The 19456-nt window shown below is 40.7% G+C and overlaps 7 protein-coding genes across 11 annotated transcripts; 2 read left to right on the forward strand and 5 right to left on the reverse strand.

The window, feature by feature from the left end:
- Positions 1-2: 2 nt before the first annotated feature.
- c19h8orf33 (chromosome 19 C8orf33 homolog) lies at positions 3-2430 on the reverse strand. Its single transcript, XM_029527130.1, has 5 exons — positions 2207-2430; positions 1473-1936; positions 1294-1384; positions 949-1095; positions 3-825 (listed from the first exon to the last, which is right to left on the reverse strand). Exons 1-5 carry the CDS (start codon positions 2232-2234, stop codon positions 611-613), a joined length of 945 nt encoding a protein of 314 aa, XP_029382990.1. The 5' UTR covers positions 2235-2430; the 3' UTR covers positions 3-610.
- Positions 2431-3680: 1250 nt separating this feature from the next.
- Positions 3681-5483, forward strand: h3f3d (H3 histone, family 3D). Of its 2 annotated transcripts, XM_029527133.1 has the most exons (4): positions 3681-3736; positions 4476-4618; positions 4726-4879; positions 4973-5442. In XM_029527133.1, exons 2-4 carry the CDS (start codon positions 4491-4493, stop codon positions 5099-5101), a joined length of 411 nt encoding a protein of 136 aa, XP_029382993.1. In that variant the 5' UTR covers positions 3681-3736; positions 4476-4490; the 3' UTR covers positions 5102-5442. The 2 variants fall into 2 exon arrangements, with proteins under 2 accessions (XP_029382993.1, XP_029382994.1); XM_029527134.1 differs by lacking the exon at positions 3681-3736 and having other exon boundaries at positions 4485-4618; positions 4973-5483.
- A 94-nt stretch (positions 5484-5577) lies between these two features.
- On the reverse strand, positions 5578-6860 carry uqcc4 (ubiquinol-cytochrome c reductase complex assembly factor 4). 2 transcript variants are annotated; one of them, XM_029527136.1, is made up of 2 exons: positions 6599-6860; positions 5578-6004 (listed from the first exon to the last, which is right to left on the reverse strand). In XM_029527136.1, exons 1-2 carry the CDS (start codon positions 6676-6678, stop codon positions 5698-5700), a joined length of 387 nt encoding a protein of 128 aa, XP_029382996.1. In that variant the 5' UTR covers positions 6679-6860; the 3' UTR covers positions 5578-5697. The 2 variants fall into 2 exon arrangements, with proteins under 2 accessions (XP_029382996.1, XP_029382995.1); XM_029527135.1 differs by having other exon boundaries at positions 5578-6007; positions 6599-6851.
- Positions 6861-7213: 353 nt separating this feature from the next.
- chlsn (cholesin) lies at positions 7214-16467 on the forward strand. Of its 3 annotated transcripts, none has more exons than XM_029528191.1 (6): positions 7214-7260; positions 7562-7713; positions 7800-7901; positions 14058-14269; positions 14699-14780; positions 15129-16467. In XM_029528191.1, the coding sequence occupies exons 2-6, from the start codon at positions 7576-7578 to the stop codon at positions 15306-15308; spliced, it is 714 nt and encodes a 237-aa protein (XP_029384051.1). In that variant the 5' UTR covers positions 7214-7260; positions 7562-7575; the 3' UTR covers positions 15309-16467. The 3 variants fall into 3 exon arrangements, 2 of the variants coding, with proteins under 2 accessions (XP_029384051.1, XP_029384050.1); XR_003842256.1 differs by lacking the exon at positions 7214-7260 and having other exon boundaries at positions 7538-7713; positions 15129-15505; positions 15611-16467; XM_029528190.1 differs by lacking the exon at positions 7214-7260 and having other exon boundaries at positions 7538-7713.
- On the reverse strand, positions 7965-10462 carry LOC115060303 (G-protein coupled estrogen receptor 1-like). The gene is made up of 2 exons (XM_029528188.1): positions 10132-10462; positions 7965-9472 (listed from the first exon to the last, which is right to left on the reverse strand). Exon 2 carries the CDS (start codon positions 9337-9339, stop codon positions 8227-8229), a length of 1113 nt encoding a protein of 370 aa, XP_029384048.1. The 5' UTR covers positions 9340-9472; positions 10132-10462; the 3' UTR covers positions 7965-8226.
- LOC115060304 (uncharacterized) lies at positions 11232-13159 on the reverse strand. The gene is made up of 2 exons (XM_029528189.1): positions 12998-13159; positions 11232-12535 (listed from the first exon to the last, which is right to left on the reverse strand). Exons 1-2 carry the CDS (start codon positions 12998-13000, stop codon positions 11474-11476), a joined length of 1065 nt encoding a protein of 354 aa, XP_029384049.1. The 5' UTR covers positions 13001-13159; the 3' UTR covers positions 11232-11473.
- An 82-nt stretch (positions 16468-16549) lies between the features above and the next one.
- On the reverse strand, positions 16550-19397 carry gnptg (N-acetylglucosamine-1-phosphate transferase subunit gamma). The gene is made up of 11 exons (XM_029527833.1): positions 19269-19397; positions 19081-19135; positions 18932-18999; positions 18791-18845; positions 18556-18639; positions 18357-18450; positions 17919-18033; positions 17741-17823; positions 17373-17495; positions 17195-17276; positions 16550-17090 (listed from the first exon to the last, which is right to left on the reverse strand). The coding sequence occupies exons 1-11, from the start codon at positions 19333-19335 to the stop codon at positions 17011-17013; spliced, it is 906 nt and encodes a 301-aa protein (XP_029383693.1). The 5' UTR covers positions 19336-19397; the 3' UTR covers positions 16550-17010.
- Between the last annotated feature and the right edge of the window lie 59 nt (positions 19398-19456).

The following is a 19456-nucleotide window of genomic DNA, read 5'->3' on the forward strand; positions in this document are numbered from 1 at the left end:
TCTCTAACACGTCTGATCTTAATCCATGAGTGTGGAATGTTGTTTGATCAAACATTTTAGTCTTTAGATAGATATGCACACTTTTGAGAAGAAAATCTTCTTGTGCCACAATAATTCACAAACAAAATGAACACAAGTGCTCACAACTCCTGTCCTCCCATACAGATTTGTAAAAAGGTCAGGCAATGGTATGATGAAGTGCTACGATGCGGCACAATTTTTCTTAAGGTGTGAGAAATTAATTCTGCAAAAGCTATGAACTTTTCGCATTACAATCTGCTGTCTACAAAAGAACTCAACAAATCATGGCTTATATTCAACTGTAACAAACCAAACTCACAAATTGATACTGAGAAAAATGATGCAAACAAAAATACAAAATTGTTCATTAAAATGGAACACACAGCTGCCAGTTAAAGGTTTTGAAGATCAGCACTGTATCATAATAGTTTATTACATATTTTCTCAATCTCCATCGCAGCCCCTTGCTCTGTTGGTGTTTCATTGTTTCTATCACAAAGAATGCCCCGTTTAGATCTGAATGTACAGACACAGTTCATCATTGCTTGCGGTGAAGAGTTTGTCTTCAGATTTAGGTGGGCAAAAAGGGTCAGAGAAAATTGAAGCAAAATGCTTCCTTTGAAGGAGTGAAAACAAAAGCAGACGTGTCTCCCTGGGTCTGTGGAGTTCGGCCTGAATCCTGGGCTTCAGTTTTCTCTCGGTTCTCCTCTGTGTTTGGGGTCTGGGTTTTGACTTTAGCTCTCCGGTGGAAAACACATTTCTTTGGGGAATCTGACACAACTTTAACCTGAGCTGATGCAATTTCTGTTGGGAACAGAGAAACTCATCAACTCACCGCAATGGAATACTTTTAAAGGTTTTTGTTTATTTGTTTTTTTTAAACACGTGCAATTTTCATTGCTCAATTCACTTCCTCGATCCACTCACCGCTCTGAATGAGTTTGAACTGCTTCTTCGTCTCTTCTTCCATTTTTTTCCTGTACTCTCCGGTCATGGCTCTCATCACCTGCCTCTTCTTGACCAGAGGGGCTTTGGAGCTGCATAGAGTCTTCAGGGCACGAGAGGCCTCCTCCTCTACAGGGAGAACATATCAAAGGTATTAGCCTATTTAGGCGCAAGTCCATTTATATTTCATAAAATGGAGATTTGCCTTGGCAATTGCATCAGGGAGAAAAGACCAACACATCTCACAGCAAGAGTAAACAACAGGATATCCTCACAAAATGCACACATTATTGTACAGGTTCAATATAAAATGAACATCACACAAACTCTGTTTTGGTGTGCCCTTCTGGGATCTCAATCCCAGCTGAAGCTGCTCGATGCACCAGTCCAGCTGCCTGTTCAGCTGCTCCTCTGCACTCTGAAATGGTCACATTCAACCATCATCATCTGAAAAAATAATCCATCCTATCACATGGATACTTTGGAGCAAAACATCTCACACTGACCAGCTGCATTTCTTCACCTCCTCGACTCCCCTCGGTTGGCATCTGCTGTGCTTTGGAGCTCTCTGAAGCATTTTTCTTACCAGATTTCTTCTTCTTCTTCTTTGCTTTGGATTGCACTGACGCTTCAGGTGAAGGGTTACCTTCCTGTGGTGAGGAAGACTTTTCCACTTGGATGTTCAATGGGTTTCCTGGAGAAGACATCTCTGGGCTGTCTGTTGTCTCCATTTCTTCCACAGGCGTAACGCCAGGTATTTGAAAATTGAAAGCAAAAGCAGATTGCTCTCCAGTAAAAGATCGCTGGCTGTGTGCCTCCTCAGCCCTTTCTGATGAAGACTCTTTCTCTTCCACAGCTGGACAGCAGTCAGGGAGGAAGTTGAATCTGAAGGTGTTGTCGCTGCGGGTCCAGAGAGGTTTCTGGGATGTGCCTTCAGCTGAGGCAGAGCGGTCTGACCTTGGGTCAATATCTGGTATATGAACAGACACAACAAACGTGATGGCAACCTTTTTTAGGGCTGTGTATTGACTTTGACTTGCACCGATCATCCAAACACTTCCGCTACTTTCAATGTCAACACAAACAGTGGAGACACTGTGAAATTGAATTGAGACTCTCTTCAAACAAAGCACCATTCAAATCATTTAGACACAGGCTTTCACACAACAAACCTCCAACCGTTTACAGGCCTGCATCTAGAGGGGCTCATACACAGACATGTCAGTAGATTATAAAGTACCTATGAAGAGCAGCCTCTGCTCGGCCATGCTGCCTCTCCCAGAGCTGCAGCCTGCTCCCGCTTTATTAACCCGATGCCGCAGGAGTGAAGGAAACAGGCCGGAGTTTCCTCATCAGTTTTAACACACTTCTGTTTTCTCAAACTCCGTTAAACCAGGTTGGTTTTGACAGCCAAGACATATTATCTGGACTGTCTTTGAGTAGCTTACCTCCGGTGCGTCTGAAGAATAGGTCCGTCTGTTGGCATCTCCGGAACACTTCACGTTCCGCTTAATTGCTGTTTCCGTTCCCCTGCTGGTAGAAAAGACTTCTTGAATTGTATTTAATTTGTCCTTTAAATGTTATTCAATCATGTTTAAAAAAAAAAGATACATACTTTGCGGACTGGTCTGATGTTGTGATGAACAGGGGCGATGGCACAGCAGACTTCAGTAAATAGTAAGTTTCTAATATGGAGGCAGGTAATGAACTTGAATTTGGGAGTGAAGTCAGACTAGGGCTGCTTGTGGAGGAAAGAAAAAGTCATTTTGGGAAAAATTAAGACTCTTGACACTAGGATCAGGAACATGACCATGTGCTGGTGGTCTGTTCTCATGTAGTGGGACAGGGCAAATCAGCCCAGAGAGTCCTTCAGCTCCACCTCAGCATGTTTCTTTTGGAGTAAAAACAACAAATCAGGAGTGAAAGAGCCTTAACAAGAAGTGGATAGAACAAACGAGGAACAGATTTTACAAATATAAAAGTGAAAAGATTGTAGCCCATTTGAGAAGAAATGGCAATACCCAAATACCGTGCATTTTAATAACAAAGAACCAATCTGGTTTTGTCACCAGGCTGTCTGCGGGATCAGTCAGCTTGAGGGTTGACACCATCCTATGAATCTGTGGGTGTTACCTAAACAGATGTTGGGCTGAAAAATCTAATGGGACAACTTCCAAGTTCTGTCAAAAAAGCCTGATTTGTTTGTTTATTTTAGCAACTCAGTGAATTGGTGTTGTGTACTATTACATTGCACCATTCTAAAAAAAAAAAACCTGACTTCCTTCTTTTTACTTTGACAAACCTGTGATAAGTCTCATTGAGTGTGATCACATTAAGATGATAAATATTTATTTTCCCCATGCACATCATCATCATCCACCATAAAGCTTTGTCCATAAATCATTTTAAGAAGAGAATATGTATTTTTGGAGATCATAGCATAATATGGATGAAAAACTAAGAGGTGATGGCAAAATGGTTCGGCGAAAAAGATGCAACTGTCCACAAACAAACGGACAAACCTGTCGACAGATGAATGAAAACAATGTGTTTCTTTTAACACTTTACTTCAGAAAATAGTGGCAACGAACCGTTTGTCTCTCCGCCAATCACATTCCGTCATCGAACTCAGTCTGGCCCAATCCCGTAGTTCTGGGGGCGGGGCCATTGTGAGACTATAAAACCCACCTCCAGCTCTAAAACCGGTTAGTACAGTCACGCGATACACGAGAAGGACACGGCAGTTTCCAGGAACACACAAACACAGACGGTAATGTGAAAGGGATTAATCATTACTGTCTTGTTCTCACATTGTGTGGCCATAGATTGTCCGGTATCTAACTGTCTCTGCTTTCCAGGTCGCCAAGAAACGTTAAAACTTCTTGTCTATCGTTTAGCGTTGTTCAGCTAACAATAACAACAGAGCGCGCTATAGCCAGCTGGCTAACTATTAGCTTAATTAAACGTCCCCTGTGTGAACTCGGTTTAACGAAAAACTCGATTGTATTATAACCAAATGATACATTGTAATGAACTAAACGTGTGCGGTTATATGCTGGGCTTCTTCAGATGGTAGACAATATGATTAAATTGCCGCAAGTCTCTGGGCTTCTAGCTGGCGCCATTTTGCAACCGTCTATGCTAGCATCAAATTTGTTCTCTAACAGCCCAGAAACGTGTGTGTGTCCTCCAGTTTAATGGTGGCGGTGCTTTAGAGGCTCTTTAAAAATGTACAACCATCTGTTAAAATCAGTTTATATCGATTCTGTGTAGTTTTGAAACGTATCACGGAACACTGGCTCTGTTGCCTAATTTCTTCTTGATTCCAGTCAATTAAAAAGCTATTAGATTTATTCGTATCCTTCAGGTTTGACTCACTCCGCAGTGTGTCATCGGTGAACTACTCAGCGTCAAGGTGCTTTCCCTGTGATGATCCACTGAAGAGCGGAGTGTGATTTCCGGGACATTTAAGCAGATTAATTAATGAATCATCTCTTGTCTATTGATAGATCCGCAGGTAAAAAATGGCCCGTACCAAGCAGACCGCTCGTAAATCCACCGGAGGAAAGGCGCCTAGGAAGCAGCTGGCCACCAAAGCAGCAAGGAAAAGCGCGCCCTCCACCGGCGGCGTGAAAAAGCCTCACAGATACAGGTACGTTTGGCGCCCAGTGACACGATGCTGGAGACTGTGGTCCCCGGGGTATGCTTCATTTTAAACATGGCTTGTGTTATAAGGAACATGTATGTTTACTTGTGCAGGCCTGGTACAGTTGCCCTGCGTGAGATCCGTAGGTACCAGAAGTCCACTGAGCTGCTCATTAGGAAGCTGCCTTTCCAGCGTCTTGTCAGAGAAATTGCCCAGGATTTCAAGACAGATCTCCGTTTCCAGAGTGCAGCTATTGGTGCTCTCCAGGTAGGCAAGCAACTGTCTTGACCCATGTGTGCCTTCTTCCAGACGGCTGCAGATTTGTAGTTTGATTTTTGTTTCCTTTTTCCCTTCAAACAGGAAGCCAGTGAGGCATACTTGGTTGGATTGTTTGAGGACACCAATCTGTGTGCTATCCATGCAAAGAGGGTTACCATCATGCCCAAGGATATCCAGCTGGCCAGGCGAATTAGAGGAGAGCGTGCATAAATAATTTGCTTTTAACTTTTTAGTGGGGGATTGGGGTTGGCAGGGAATGGGTTTGTTTTGTAAATCTTGAACTATTACCAGCATGTGTACCACTTAATGTCTTTTTGTAGTTTCAGGTATCTTTTGTACTTTGGTTTTCATTTCACCTTTCCTTCAGTTGTCATTTACTCTAGTATAGAGCAACACATCTTTAAATGCTAAATATTCCACTGCCTTTCTCAGGTTTGCAAATCTATTTTAGAATCTGGATCTTTAATCCTGTGTGTGCATGTCATGGGATTTCTTGTGCTGTAAATAAACTTTCTGCTACCTCAATTTGTTGACTTTTTACCTTGAAGGCGTTTAGTGCTTAGTGCTCACATTTTAGTGTCTTGCCTGGGTACAGCTGGACCATTTGGGTCAAATTGAAGGAGTTCTAGAAACTGTATTGTGACTATGAATTTATAGTGAAATTGGTCATATTAAACAGGTTAATGTCAAGTCATTTTTAATCACATTAATTTCACTCCATTAAACATCTAAGCCATGGTGCAGGGTAATGAGTCTCTGCCACAGCTTGAACAATAATCTTGAAATAAATAAGCTTGTAGTCCATATTAACTAGATTTCTTTTGGTCATGCTCTTCTGGTGGATGGAGGTTAGGTAAATGTTCATATAGCTGCTTCTCCATCTGCGAGTCAATAGTTACATCCTCTCTCAGTATACACCACAGCAGGAAGCTGGTGGCAATCAGGCTGACAGTGAGGACTTTCCACCAGGGCTGTTCAAATTGGCTGCCCATGCTGCGGTGCACCTTCCAGGTCCTGTGACTGGCTTTACTGGTGGAGAACTTGATGGGTTCGTTATTCTCTTCATCTGCAGGCCTCTGGGAGCTCAAAGCCAGAGATCGTACACTGGATGGTCTGCTGGTTAACCAAAAAAAAGTGGGAGTTAGAACTGATTTAGCTTTGCAGTACTGAAAGTTTCATATTGAACTGCTTCACACATTCCCATTTTAGAGTACACTAATGCATTTTAATCCTTAATAGTGAGTATTAGACAGCTGTTAAACGACTGGAGGAGATAAAATCATGATTGCCATTGATGGGCAACAGGACACACAAACGGAGTTGGCACAATATTAACTCGAACGGAGACACATACCACACATTTTTAGGAATGAAGTGTGACACTATCAGCACACACTGTAAATGAATCATTTCATCCTGCTCAGACTGTCACAAAAACCGTGTGAACGTCTGTTTGAGGCATTATCTCTTATTAGTGGGTGATAACTGGACTGTTTTTTACTGATCGTGAGGTTCAAATTGGTCGGAATAAGAATATCAGCGTTTCAACAAACAATTTGTCTACATAATGGGGTGGGCTGGTAATGTTCAGATTAAATATCGATATAATTACACCTTACAAAGCGACACTAGTAAAAAATATAAAACGTCATTGAGCCGCAGCTATCGACAGACCGACGACGGTTTTTCAGTCCAGATCTCACTCACCTGGTCAGTTTAAGGTTTAAAACAGCTCGACTGAAGGAAACTCGAGTCAGACCGATGAAAACTCGTCCTGCTGTAGACATCTTGAACAACCATTCATTTTACTACACACACAATCGTCGGGTCAAAGGCACCCAGGATTTTCTTACCAAACACCACGATGTTGTGCAACTTTGAAGTTCTTCCGGCGTAGCTGTTGACCGCACATTTCGGTTCCGTTAAAATATAGAAGAAAATATAAATCAATATTGTTTGATTTCAAACTGTGATAACACAAAGGAGAAAAGTCAAAATTAGAATAACATCAGCCTGTTTCCTAGCCAAATTTTGCATTACATCAGATCATATTCACAAGCAGAAGGAGTTTTGAGCTAGAAAATGCGATAAGATTGTTTTCGTAACTTCTGTTTTTTCCAGAGCAAAGAGCTAAGCTTTTTGTTTGTTTTTAGTTAAAAAAGTATTGTTTTGGTAAATAAATAAGGTAAATAAATAAGTCCAGGGGATGTTTTTGTTTTGTCACCGAGGGTCTTTGAACTACTTACATTTGCCGGCCAATCACAAAACGAAGACAGAAATTCTGTCCAATCACAGTCCAACTGGCCGACATCACTTCCTAGTTGAGTTCCCATGCTTGTTGTGTGCTACACGTTTCTTTCGTAGTCCAAGTAAGTTTTTAAAGCAGATCGGAAATAATGTGTGTTTGAAAAAAGCTGTTTACTGGCTGTTTACAGTCCGTTTCTTCTTCTTGCCCTTACAGGTCGTCAGCTGTAGCAGGAAAAATTAATCCCCTAAAATATACAAAATATTAATATTTAAGTGTAACCTAGGTCACTATGGTTATCAGTGTATTTATATGTTTATTACTGCCAATGAAATAGACGTCTTTGTTAACTGTTATTGTAGTTCTAGGATAATATAGTAATGCTGTATATCGTAAGTAACATGTACATGTGTTAATGTTTGTAGCAGTACGTCTCCTCATGGCCAACGACAGATCCTTGAAATCAGGATCAAGTCATCCTAAAAAGAAGAAGTTGGGTTCAAATGCAGAGACGGGCTATGCTGAAGAAAGAATGGATGGCGAAGTAAAGAAAAAGAGGAAAAGGATTAAAGTTGAGGTAAGAGGCACAGTCTCTTGTATTCTGCTGTACATGAACCATCCTGAAAACGATCCTGATTTACTGAATCTGTTTATATCTCCCAGGAGGCTGCACCTCAGAGTCCCCATGTGACTATCACAGCAGCTGATGAGAAACAGAAAAAGGAAAAGAAACGCAAAAAGAAAGACTTGACAGAGCAAACTAAGGTAAGCGTGTAAACTGCTCATTCACCCCATACACAAGACTCATTATAAGGGCCAGTAATATGGATCACATCATTTTTTATTGACTCAAAACAAGGTTACATGGTGCTGAAAAAAAATTTGGAGCAATGAAAATGTATTCAATACATAGAGGTTTTTATTTTCATATCTTTTTATATTACAAAATTGTTCAGATTTTAGATGCCCAATAACATCAGAGATTACTTTGAAAAAACATCCTTAAAAATCTACAGCCGATCCAGAACTTACAATACATGGTGTGTGTAAAGCAACTGTCTTCAAACCCAGAACAAAGATGTGTGTTATTTTAGGGGAGTAGAACAGTCTGTGGGAGGATGGGACAGCTTAAATGTGTAGACTGACATGGTCTGTCACTTGCTGCGCGGTTACATGTGTTTGTAGCTCGTACATAGATTGATTTCCCCAAGGCTAACCTGTGCAGTTTAGCCCATCTCCTCTTCTGTTCGAGAAAAACTCTCATTTTACCTCGGAAGGTCTTCCCAAGGAAGCTGTAGATGAGAGGATTCAGGCAGCTGTTAGAGAAAGCTGCCAGTCTGACAGCGTGACCAGTCAGAGGGTAGTCCTGCCACAGTGTGCCGCCGTCTGTGTCGCCTCTCACAAGGTGAACGCTTACAAACACATTCTCTGGGAGCCAGCACAGGAAGAAGACTAAGACAGCGGCTGAGATCATCCGCAGTGCTTTCTGCCTGCAAGGCCTCTGCTGTGGGTCTCCTTGTGCCCTCTGACTGTGCTGTAGTACCTGTGCTATTTTCCAGTAACACAAACCCATGATGCAGAAAGGCAGCAAGAAACCCAGCGTGACCTCCAGCCACTGAATCTGGGTCACGTTGGCGAAGCAGAAATTGAGTTCTCCTGGGTGCTGGGTTTGAGCTATAACAAAAGGCAGCAGGGTCAGCAGGGATGAGGACACCCAGATCAGGCAGCAGCTGAGGCGTGCACACAGCTTGCTGCGATACATGATGCCAGTCAGTGCAACAAATCGATCGAAGCTCATCCATGTTAAGAAGAAGACACTGCTGTACATGTTGACCTGCTGGAACAGATTCATGAAGGTACACAGGCCGGCCTTGTCATAGTAGCCATGCTTCAGGTTGAACACCTCGATCAGAGAATCGGCCACAAGGACCAGGTCAGCCACAGCCAAGTTCACAAAGTACAGGTCTGGGGCTGTCAAGGGGCCTCTGTAGTCCAGGCTGACCGCTAAAATCAGGATATTCCCAACTAAGCCAACAGGAAAGAGGAATATGATGTAGAGGCTGGACAAGATGAGGCTGATCAGGTAATGTTGATTGTCTGAAGCTGTCTGCAGAAAATCTGAGACAACTGCCCATGTGCCATTTGGATGTAAAGTTGTGAAGTTGTACTCTGTGATGACTGTGTAGCCCATGTGTGTTCTCATGTCCCTATTAAATGTTTGTCTTGAGCCAGTGTTAGTGGTAACTAACCCTTAACTTATCATAGTTGTTAGATTTTCAAGGCTTTTTAGTTCATGCGGGGCCAGTGGTGCCATCTGTTTCCTCTTTTTGGTCGTCCTGTGTAGCAGAAAGGTACAGTCATTCACCAGCTAGTTTAAGCCTTTAGATTTAGCGTTTGAGAATTCACTTTCAATAAGGCAGAAATTCCATACTATTTCTCCAATACTACTAAGTGAAAATCTGTTTCACAGCACTGAATCATTTGAATATTTGTAATAATTAAGCAATGTCAGGAATTTAATGTGTAAATTTGATTGATTATAAACACCCTCACAAAATGTCTACAGTGACATGACATTCAATCAGATTCCAACTTGTAAAGCTTACGATTAGCTTTGTTGCATTTTTGAAGATGATTTGCTATAAAATTATGGTAATGTGATAAAACATGATAAAGTAATTTTGTTTGGTGATCCTATATTTTTAGAATTCTTGTAATTCAGTAAGAGATAAAAAAATGAAAGTTTTAAAGGGCTGAACTTAATCTGCAGCATATCCAAATCAAATCAAGACCTTTGTTGTTTGTTGTTTCCTGACATCTCTCCGCTGTGAACTACTGCAATGTACAATGGCAAGCACATGCACTGAAATTGTAATAGCTGTTAAAACAAGCTTTAAAGAAACACATATAAAACTATACTGAGACACAGAGTCAGTTAACTTTGAGATGAACTTATTTGTGAAACATACTTTAAAAACCAATGTAGCAAACTTACAGTGGTTTCCTTGCACTGCACGCAGTCTCTCTGTCCTTTGGTGGTGACCACGGACGCCAATGTTAAAGTAAATCCAGAAATGTGTTGCGGTGCCACCCACCACTTACAGCGAGCAACACAAACACACAATGCAGGCACACATACTCAAAGAAGTTACATTGTTTAAGCCCTACAGTAGCACAGAGTGTTTTGAATAACCACTCACTTCAGCACTTTAATAAAACTGTAAGTAGTCCTGTAGAATATCTATATATTTTTCTATGGATGTATTTCATGGCATAAATAATTATGTCAACTCAGGTTATTCAGCTTCATCAAAGCTCTCCACGAAGTGTCGCGACTGTGTTAAATGTTAAAATATATAAATATGGGAGTCAGCCAACTGGCAGCATATTTACACCAAACATGATGAAGGGCAGGCAGGGATAGTTTTACATCATCTTTTGCTTTAGGCTCAAAAAATTGTTTATGTAGCAAAATCCCTGCTGTTTGATTTCATTCATAGGCACCTGCAGATAATTTTCTATATTCATCTGTGTGCATTTTATGATTATGTGTGTTTTTTATTAGGATGAACATTTATTAGATTCTTTGAGTAATAAGAATCTAGATATTAACTACTACATGTGTGATCTTACTGTGTGAGCATCAGGTCTGACATTACATATTATGTCAACTTTTTCAACCTCGCTCCTGTATTAATTTTCCAACTGGTCATAGCCTTGGTTTTGTGCCATTATTTGCCGGCGCTGATACAACATATGATCCATGCAGGTTGGTTATTTCCAGAACTGGTGCCATCAGTTCCTGGAAAAGAGCCTGAAATTCTCAGAATGTCGTTTGATCGTGTAACTTGCTCTTTAACAGTTTTTTTTTTTTTATTACATTTTGAATATTGACACTACTGGAAAAAACTTAGTATCTGACTGTTATTTTCCAAGACTTCTTGTTTCCTCTGTGTTATTTGTAATTTGCAGAGGGATATGAAATGGAGTCTGTTTTCAATGAGGAATTGTCTACTTTATGATTTTTGGCTCACAACAGCTTATGAACAGTGTTAGTATGGAAATATTTATGACTATCCAGGCATTTTGTATAATTCTGTGGATATTTATTCTTTATGAAATACAAATGTACAAAAAAGAAAATTATTTTTCAACGTTCAGCCTTCATAGAAACTAAAAAGCAGAATGCATGGATATAAAAACATTTACAGTCACTTAAAAGAAAAACATGCATTGTAAAATTTAGATCAACGAAATGTCTAATACATCAGATTTCAAAAGACTTCAATATGATGCATCAGTAGAGTTCTGTCCTCATACAGAGAGATTCTTGTCCTCTATGACTCTATGTCTTGCAGGGTGTCTGTGATCTCAATGTGTGGGGCAATGATGTTTCTGTTTGGTTGTGTGTGCCTTGGGCTTCGACAGCAGTCCCTCAGCTGCCTGAACAGTCCATAGAGACTTTCTCGACATGGCCTGTGCATGAACAGTATGAGCAGCAGACTGACACTGCTCCCTGCGAACCAGATAAACTCAGCCACACTCAGAAACGCTTGCTCATGGCTGCTCAGCTCCTCCTCCCTCTGTATTTTTGCACCTCTCACCAGCACCACACTGTATAACAGCAAGCATGCAAACATGATTATAGTGACTGCTAGGAACATGGGACCCTCCTCAGAGCCGGAGAGGAAGCGTCCTTTAGATTTCCACTGCCGGACACAGCCACCTATCAGAAGTCCTAATTGGAGGGTGTAGGGAATCAGAAATGTAAGGCACAGCTTAGCTGCTGCATACGAAACACCAGCTTTGGCTGGATCCACAAAACAGTTGCACGTCTTGTGCAGTCCACGAATCCCAGCCAGCACCAGAGCGAATAGAACTGATGTCACAATCACCAGGGCTGCACAGACCCCAGGCTTCCTTAGCAGGGCGTGTGATGGTGGATCAAGGGTTAGCACATAAGCCATGAGCACTAATACAAACAGGCCACACAAAGAGGCTATGTTGATGATGAAGGAGAGTGCAGCACAGCCCAGAGCTGTGGTCTTCAGGTAGTCAGGTCTGTAGACTACAGCATGCAGAGAGAGGAGCAGGAGCAGCAGCTGGATGCCACAAAAAGCCCAGAGTAGACACTGAAGCCAAGCCAGACGTCTCTGGGCTCTGTAGGTCTGTATGAAGCTGTAGATCAGGAAGCAGCCTGCCGCAAACCCCAGAATTGCTATGGCACTGTAGACATAGTTTGCTCTGGAGGTTATGTCATTTGCTGCGATTTTGTCTGATATAGAGAAGGTGGTGGAGGTAGCACAAGGGTCCGTGATATCTGTGATGGTAGAAGTGTCAGAAAATGGGGGTGATGTGCTCATCTCAGTGGTGAAGTTGAAGTCCACGCTTTGATTAGACTGGAAGAAAAGAGAAAACACCCCCTAAGGAAATCTTCCTCAGCATCACTGTCCATTGTTAATCATGAATTTCCTCCCATCAATGTGGTGAACAGAGGCTTTCTTTAATAGCCAACTAGCTTATTGAATGAGCTACTTTTAATACATAAAAATAAGTAGAAAACATTATTCAAATCACTCAGCTACTTTGAATGCATTTCAACCGTTAGCAAGCCTACGAATTGTTTTCCACAGGAACACACTCTTACATCATATGGTACATTTCCTTCCTAAATTACTTCTACGTTGAATTCAAATATGAGCTTAGCTATAGGTCATACTAGATCTTCAAATAGTGAGAAATATTGGTAGCTTAGTTTGTTTTACATATAATTGTGCACTATTGCATGTGCCTGTTGGCCGGTCTTTGTCTGCCCCTCTTTGAGGAACTGCCTGCTCAGTAAAACACATGTTTCCACTTACCATTTTCTGCTGTCGTCACTCGCCCGTCTCCTGTTTTGTATCCACCAGCCAGACAATGTGTCTTAGCTCAAAGGTTTCAAAATGATGCTCGTTGCATGGACACAACCGTTCACTGGGAAGGGCTGTTTCTGTTTCTGTGGGCAATACCCCAGCAGCATACTTTCTGAGTGACTTCGTGGCCATGTGATCAAAATCTTTTTCCTCCCCCTCCCTCTTTTTTTTTCATCACTGTGCTGACTGAGTCTGTTAAATCAGAGAGCATAGTGTGTTCCTTGTTTAACTTCCTCTGAGAGTTAAAAATAGCAGTTTTTGGTCCCAGGAATAAAATAGCTATAATAATTAAGCTTCAATTTGGCTGTTTATTTTTCTGTGGAGTTAATTTTGATAGTCCTCTGCAGGCATCAGTAATTCTATTAAATGAGGAGGTAGATAAATTTTGTTTTGCAGCAAAGGTATTCTTTCATGTTAATAGAAAGAATTTTTTTTTATTCAAAATTCAGTCACTGAACACTCCTCCTTTTATGATGTCAAGAAACAAACCAGAGAAGTGGTTATTTTGAAACTGCTCAAACATCTGCTGTGGATATGAACCTGTGTTCTGAACGCAGTACAGAAGGGATGTTGCGCACTATGGTTAACTTGGTAAATGTAAATGCATTCGTCACTGACCTCATATGCTGTCGATAAAGGAAGCGTCCCCCTGAGCTGCAGCACAACAGGAAGTGATCCAAAATCAGAGAGTGCATTCATCTTTCTCTATTTGCACTTGAGCAAAACAAAATGTCCTGTTTACTCAAAAACTGATATTAATTAAACTGAGGTTTAAAGAAATCAGGTGTGCACTGCAACTGAACAGTATATAACAGAAAATTGGCAGGAAATGGACAGAAAGTGAAATGATTGTATAGGTTTTCTTATCATGCATACTAGTCATTGTGGGTTATTTATAGATGTTTATTAATGCTTTAAAATAAATGCTGATAACGATAAAGGGTCTCACAAGGAAAGTCTGTTACTGTAGATAACTTCCAGGAGTCTTTGTTTTGCTTTGGTGTGACAGATTTCAGATCCACCCAGTCACCCCGAACAGTCCCATGAGCCAGGGGAAGAGGAGGACTTGAGTCCTGAAGAGAAGCGGGTTCTTGAGAGGAAATTGAAAAAGATTATGAAAAAGGAAGAGAAGAAGAGGCTTAAATCTGAAGGACAGACGTTGCAGAAAACAGAAGCATCTGGACCCACCGCACCTCAGCAGGCCTTAGATTACCTCAGCTGGTAAGTGCCGCTCAGTCCAGGACAGGCCACCTCTTGCTTCTTATGTTGTCATTTCTTCTGTTAAGCTATGAAATGCCTTCAGGAGACAAATGATGATGGGCCTACAAACTGGCCATCACACACCACATATCGCAGCATCTCAGGTTTGACTCTGACCCACAGACCAATGCCACGTGTCATTCATTTCTGTCTCTCCCTACTTTTTCTTGGCCTCTCTATCACTCACTGTCTTGATAAAGGCATGAAAAGCACCAAAAAAATAATGTGTAATAGCAGAAAACTGAGGGTTTTTTTTTTTTTGGGTGGGGGGTGTTTTTATTGGTGACCTTGTTTCCCCCTCCTATACATATAGTATCTGGTCTTCGCTCTGATGAGCTGATCTGAAACTGCAGCCCACACTCACAACCTGTACTGATGTTGTTTTTGCAGCTGGGCTGAGAGCCGAAAAGACTGGAAGTTTCAGAAGACCAGACAGACATGGTTACTGCAGCATATGTTTGACTCTGACAAGGTAAAATTATCAAGCCTGATGGGGGATTTTTCACATCTGAGGTTTAGCACGACAGAAGTGTTGACCACAGATTAATGAGTCACACCCACTCTCTCTTACAGCACTTTCATATCAGGGTTTGTATTAGGTTTAAAAGAAGGTCGCTTCATTTAATATTTTGGGATGTGAATCCTAAGGAAAATTGTAATTCATTTCTTTGAATTTGTCATCTTTGCACTTCCTTCCTACACCGGAAGATGTTCACCCCTAAGCTTTTGAAATGACTTCCTCTTTGAAGTTCAAATTTTATACTACCTAGTTCTTGATTTAAAAAAAACAACACAATTAACTAAATATACTTGTTCTAAGGTTCCAGATGAGAAATTCTCTGTGCTGCTGGAATACCTGGAGGGGCTTCAGGGTGGGGCAAGAGACACCACAGTAAAAAAAGCCTTAGCCTTGGTTGAAGAGTCAGGACAAGCACCAGAGGACGTGGCTGTCCAGCAGAGGGCGCACAGAGCCAGAGAAGTAATCCAACTGCTTTCCTGACAAACTACTACTGCAGGAAATCGTCACATTCAGCAGGAAAGACTCAGCTCTGTTGATCAGTGGACTGAATCATTGGCCTGATCTCGCCTGGACTAAAACAGTTTTTTTTCTTTTTTTCATTTAGTATTTTCTAATAGACCTTGGGGAAAATAAGTTTTGATGAAATCACAAGTATTTCTTTAAAATATGAAGACGATGTAAGTTTACTTTAATAACAAACTAAACTTGTGAATTAGTTGTGCAAACAGTTATTGATTGTTAAAAATAAAGAAGGTAATTTCCAATTTCTTCACTATGGGCAGATGAGGAGAGGTGCAAACCCCCACAGATGACACAAAGCAGAGACCTCAGGAATGTTTGTTGTCAAGACATGTTTGTGCTTGCCGAGGCCCATAATCAGTGGAGTCACTGATGAGCATAACTTTTCTTACCCACCCTGTGGTAAACTGTAATGAGTGTTTGGTTGTGACAAAATCCTCTTTTGTACCTGAGCTTATATTCTGAATGTCCAGTTGAATTTTATACTTCTATTATTTTTTGTTCTAATTGTTAACTCTCAAATTAGATTTTACACATAATGTGAAGTGATTAAAATTGAATCGCATTCTAAAAAATGTCCCTATAACCAAGATACAATCATGTCAACTATTCAGATCTTCTCCATACATACAGCAGTTACAGCAGCTGTCATTTCTGGCCACAGCATCTCTAAAAATGATGCTGCCTGAAATTCAGAGGAACATGTTTGACTCTTAGTTTCTATTTGCAGAGGAAGAGAAATTACCTGAGCTCACTTCCTAAACTTATAAATGTACAACTAAAAAGGGTACAAATACTTCTGTCAAACCAAGATGCAAAAATCTAAACAGATTGTAATTTATATGTATCACTTGGAAAACAGTTACATTTTTTATATATACCCAAAGAGAAAAATCCTGATAGTGACCCCAGTACAGTCTTCACCAGTAGCAGCTTTTATTGACCCACTTTTCTTTTGTACAAAGTTTGGAAAAATTCTGAACAAGTGTTGAGATGTTAACTGTTTTCATAATTTAACATTTATTCATTCATTCATTCATCTTCAACCACTTAAGTTTCCGGGTCCTGGAGGTGCTGGAGCCGATCCCAGCTCACATTAGGTGAGGGCGGGGTACACCCTGGACAGGTCAACAATCCATCGCAGTCCCAACACACAAAGACAGACAGAGACAAACAACCATTCACACGCACAGACAGACCTACGGACAATTTAGAGTCACCAGTTAACTCATGTATGTCTTTGGACAGTGGGAGGAAACCCATACAAGCACAGGAAGAACATGCAAACCCCACACAGAAAGGCCACAGACCCGGGAACCAAACCCCAAACCTTGTTATGAGGCAACAGTGATAACCACTATGCCACCATGCTGCCCATAATTTATCATGCATTTGTAAAATATTTTTATTTCTCCACGCATTGCATGCCTCCAGAATTTCAAGCATGTTTAGTTTATATTATGATCATTTCTATTGAACACCCTGAAGTGTATCTAGTGTACAGTAGCTCTCTCTGCAAAGGCCTGAATGTTATTCCTTCAGATGAACCGTAAGTCAGTGACAGGAGCATTGTCCTGTGATAAGTGTCTCTTTTGCTCATTATGACCATCAAAATCTAAGAAGGTGCTTTCAAATGGAGGCCATGACTTGCTTCAGGTGGTTTTCAGTGTAGATCAATGAGGTTGTTATCTCCCCTTAGGTGCTGATCCTTTGCTGTCACAGTTGTTGCACCTTTTTCTTCATCTGTGATATATGTACATAGAAAATTATAGACATTTAAATATCGTTACACAAGACTTTACACTACATGCTATGTAAGTGAACACCTCTCACGTCAAGAGACATACTTGGCTTTGAGTCAAAAGGAATATTGTGTTGAGTGAGAAGAACACGCAGTCTCTCAATCTCCTCTCTCTGCTTTTGGAAGTCCTGTCAAAAAAAATATATCAAGGGTATTAATAAACATTTTTGCCATATTTTATTTCATATGGAAAAGTATTTAAATCTCTGTATAAATGCACATACCTCTGTACATTTCTGTAAAGAATCATGTGTATTTGAATTGGTCATAACCTCTGGTAACTTTACTCTTTGGCCCTTCAAGAGACCAGCATCTTCAAAAATGTCCCTCAAAAGATTATTGTACCCCTGCAGCAAACATACACAGTGTCAGTGTACCTTTACATTGATTATTACAACTGGGAAAAAAGGTTGAAAATGTATGTTAGAAGCATTTCAGATAGTAACTGAGCTTTTCAATAAATACATAGAATCTGAATTGTGAAGAGAGAAAGATTGAATCCCTCATTTGAGAGGATTATGCAATTACATTTCTTTGTTCTGCAAACGGCAAAAACTGCCAGACACCAGAATCAAACCAAACTGCTCCTTACCTGCTCAGTGATGAGACCCTCATAGCGAGCCTGCTCAGCTTCATCCCACTCCATTTGCAAAGAGTCAGTCAGTGTGGGGTACACTTAAAAAAAAAAAAAACATAAAAATGGTTAGAAATCACAATAGCCACCGACATACCGTGTTGATTTGTTCATTCTAATGATTATTTTGTCTTACCTAAAAGAGAATGGGGATGACAAACAAGTGGAGTCTCAAAGGTTAGTGAGTACAAACAAGTACTGGGCTCTGAGACTTGAGCAAGCTTGCTGCTTGCACTACAGACAAAAATCACCTACAAAACCAAGACAAAGAACAGTTGGATAACAGCTTTGTTCATACTTTATTGTGGCAATGAGTTTGAGCTGATGGGTTGATTCATTAATTGTCTATCTTAGCTGTTTTTGTAGTGACCATTTAATAGTTTTAGAATATTGAATATGTAGACTCGCAGCAATATTTGTTGCTTGGTTTGCTTTTACTGTTTTACTTATTTTCTTTTCTTGTGTTGCATTATTGATATTGTACTTGAAAGGTTCAAAGAGGAGATGCTGAAAGAAGCCAATGGGAGCTACTAAATTTAGCTAAAAGACTGAAAGCTTTTTAAACCGCAAAAACCTTTGTTTCTCTGTTCCTGGCTCCACAAACATCCCCGTCTCTCATCCACATTCCTGTGAAAGTGTTGTTTACTATTTCCCACTCCTGCCAGATCCTGTGAGGAACACACAACAAAACAATCCCACTGGCTACTGCCATTCATTCACATATTGATATAATAAATGTAGCTGTAATTGAAGGTTAACCAACAGCATCTTACCCAAGTATTCCACTGTAAGCATTCCACCTGAATGACTGCTCGTGTTGTGTGATGTTGTGAAATGGACAGAATTCATATTTATACCTGCAAAGCAATCCAATTACATGTGTTTTTGCAGCGAGCCCAATTTGAAAAAACAATCCCACATTAAGTATCCAAAAGAGAGAGGAGTAGAGAACCAGTAAAAGCAACAAAATCACAAATGCAGAGCTTGCATGATATTTAAAATACTCACGTTGACTCTGTTAGACTGAAGCACTTTCCAGCAAGCCTATAAAGATGCACTGGTCCTTGAAGAAAGAATTAACAGTTATATGAGAAGTGAAGCCAGTGATTAAATTAGATGTAGGTTTTAGATTCTGTCAAACTACTTTACCAGACACAGGAGATGGGGTTACTCTGGGCTGTAGCCGGCTTCCCTGAGCCAGAAAGGGGTTGTTCAATCTGCAAAATGAGGAACTCGCGTCAAGTAAGAGCTAAATTCGGCAGAGCTAACACTGACAAATATGTTTTTGCATAACATACCCAAATGTGTTTGGCTCCTCGACTATCTTCATTTTACCGGCGAAACCATGGTTTACTGTGTGAAAAGAGGTTGCTATCAGACTCAGGTCAATGAACACACAGCAGCTCAGCACAAACTATCTGGTGCAACACATATGGTTTAGTGTGGCTATTAGAAAAGGCACGACCCCCGCAATACGAGTACATACCGAATATAAACATGCAGACCATCAACTGCTTTATTAGACTGGACATCTCCTTACAAAAACGGCGCATGGTTTCTTTCTGAATGATTAAAATGTGCTGTGGAGCTGTTTTCTACTGCTCTTCCTTTCTTCCGGTTCGCCACGTGACAGCTCATGTGATCAAAATAAACTGCTGACATGCGCAGTTCGCT

The sequence above is a fragment of the Echeneis naucrates genome, chromosome 19, assembly GCF_900963305.1.
Source record: "Echeneis naucrates chromosome 19, fEcheNa1.1, whole genome shotgun sequence".
Taxonomy (NCBI): domain Eukaryota; kingdom Metazoa; phylum Chordata; class Actinopteri; order Carangiformes; family Echeneidae; genus Echeneis; species Echeneis naucrates.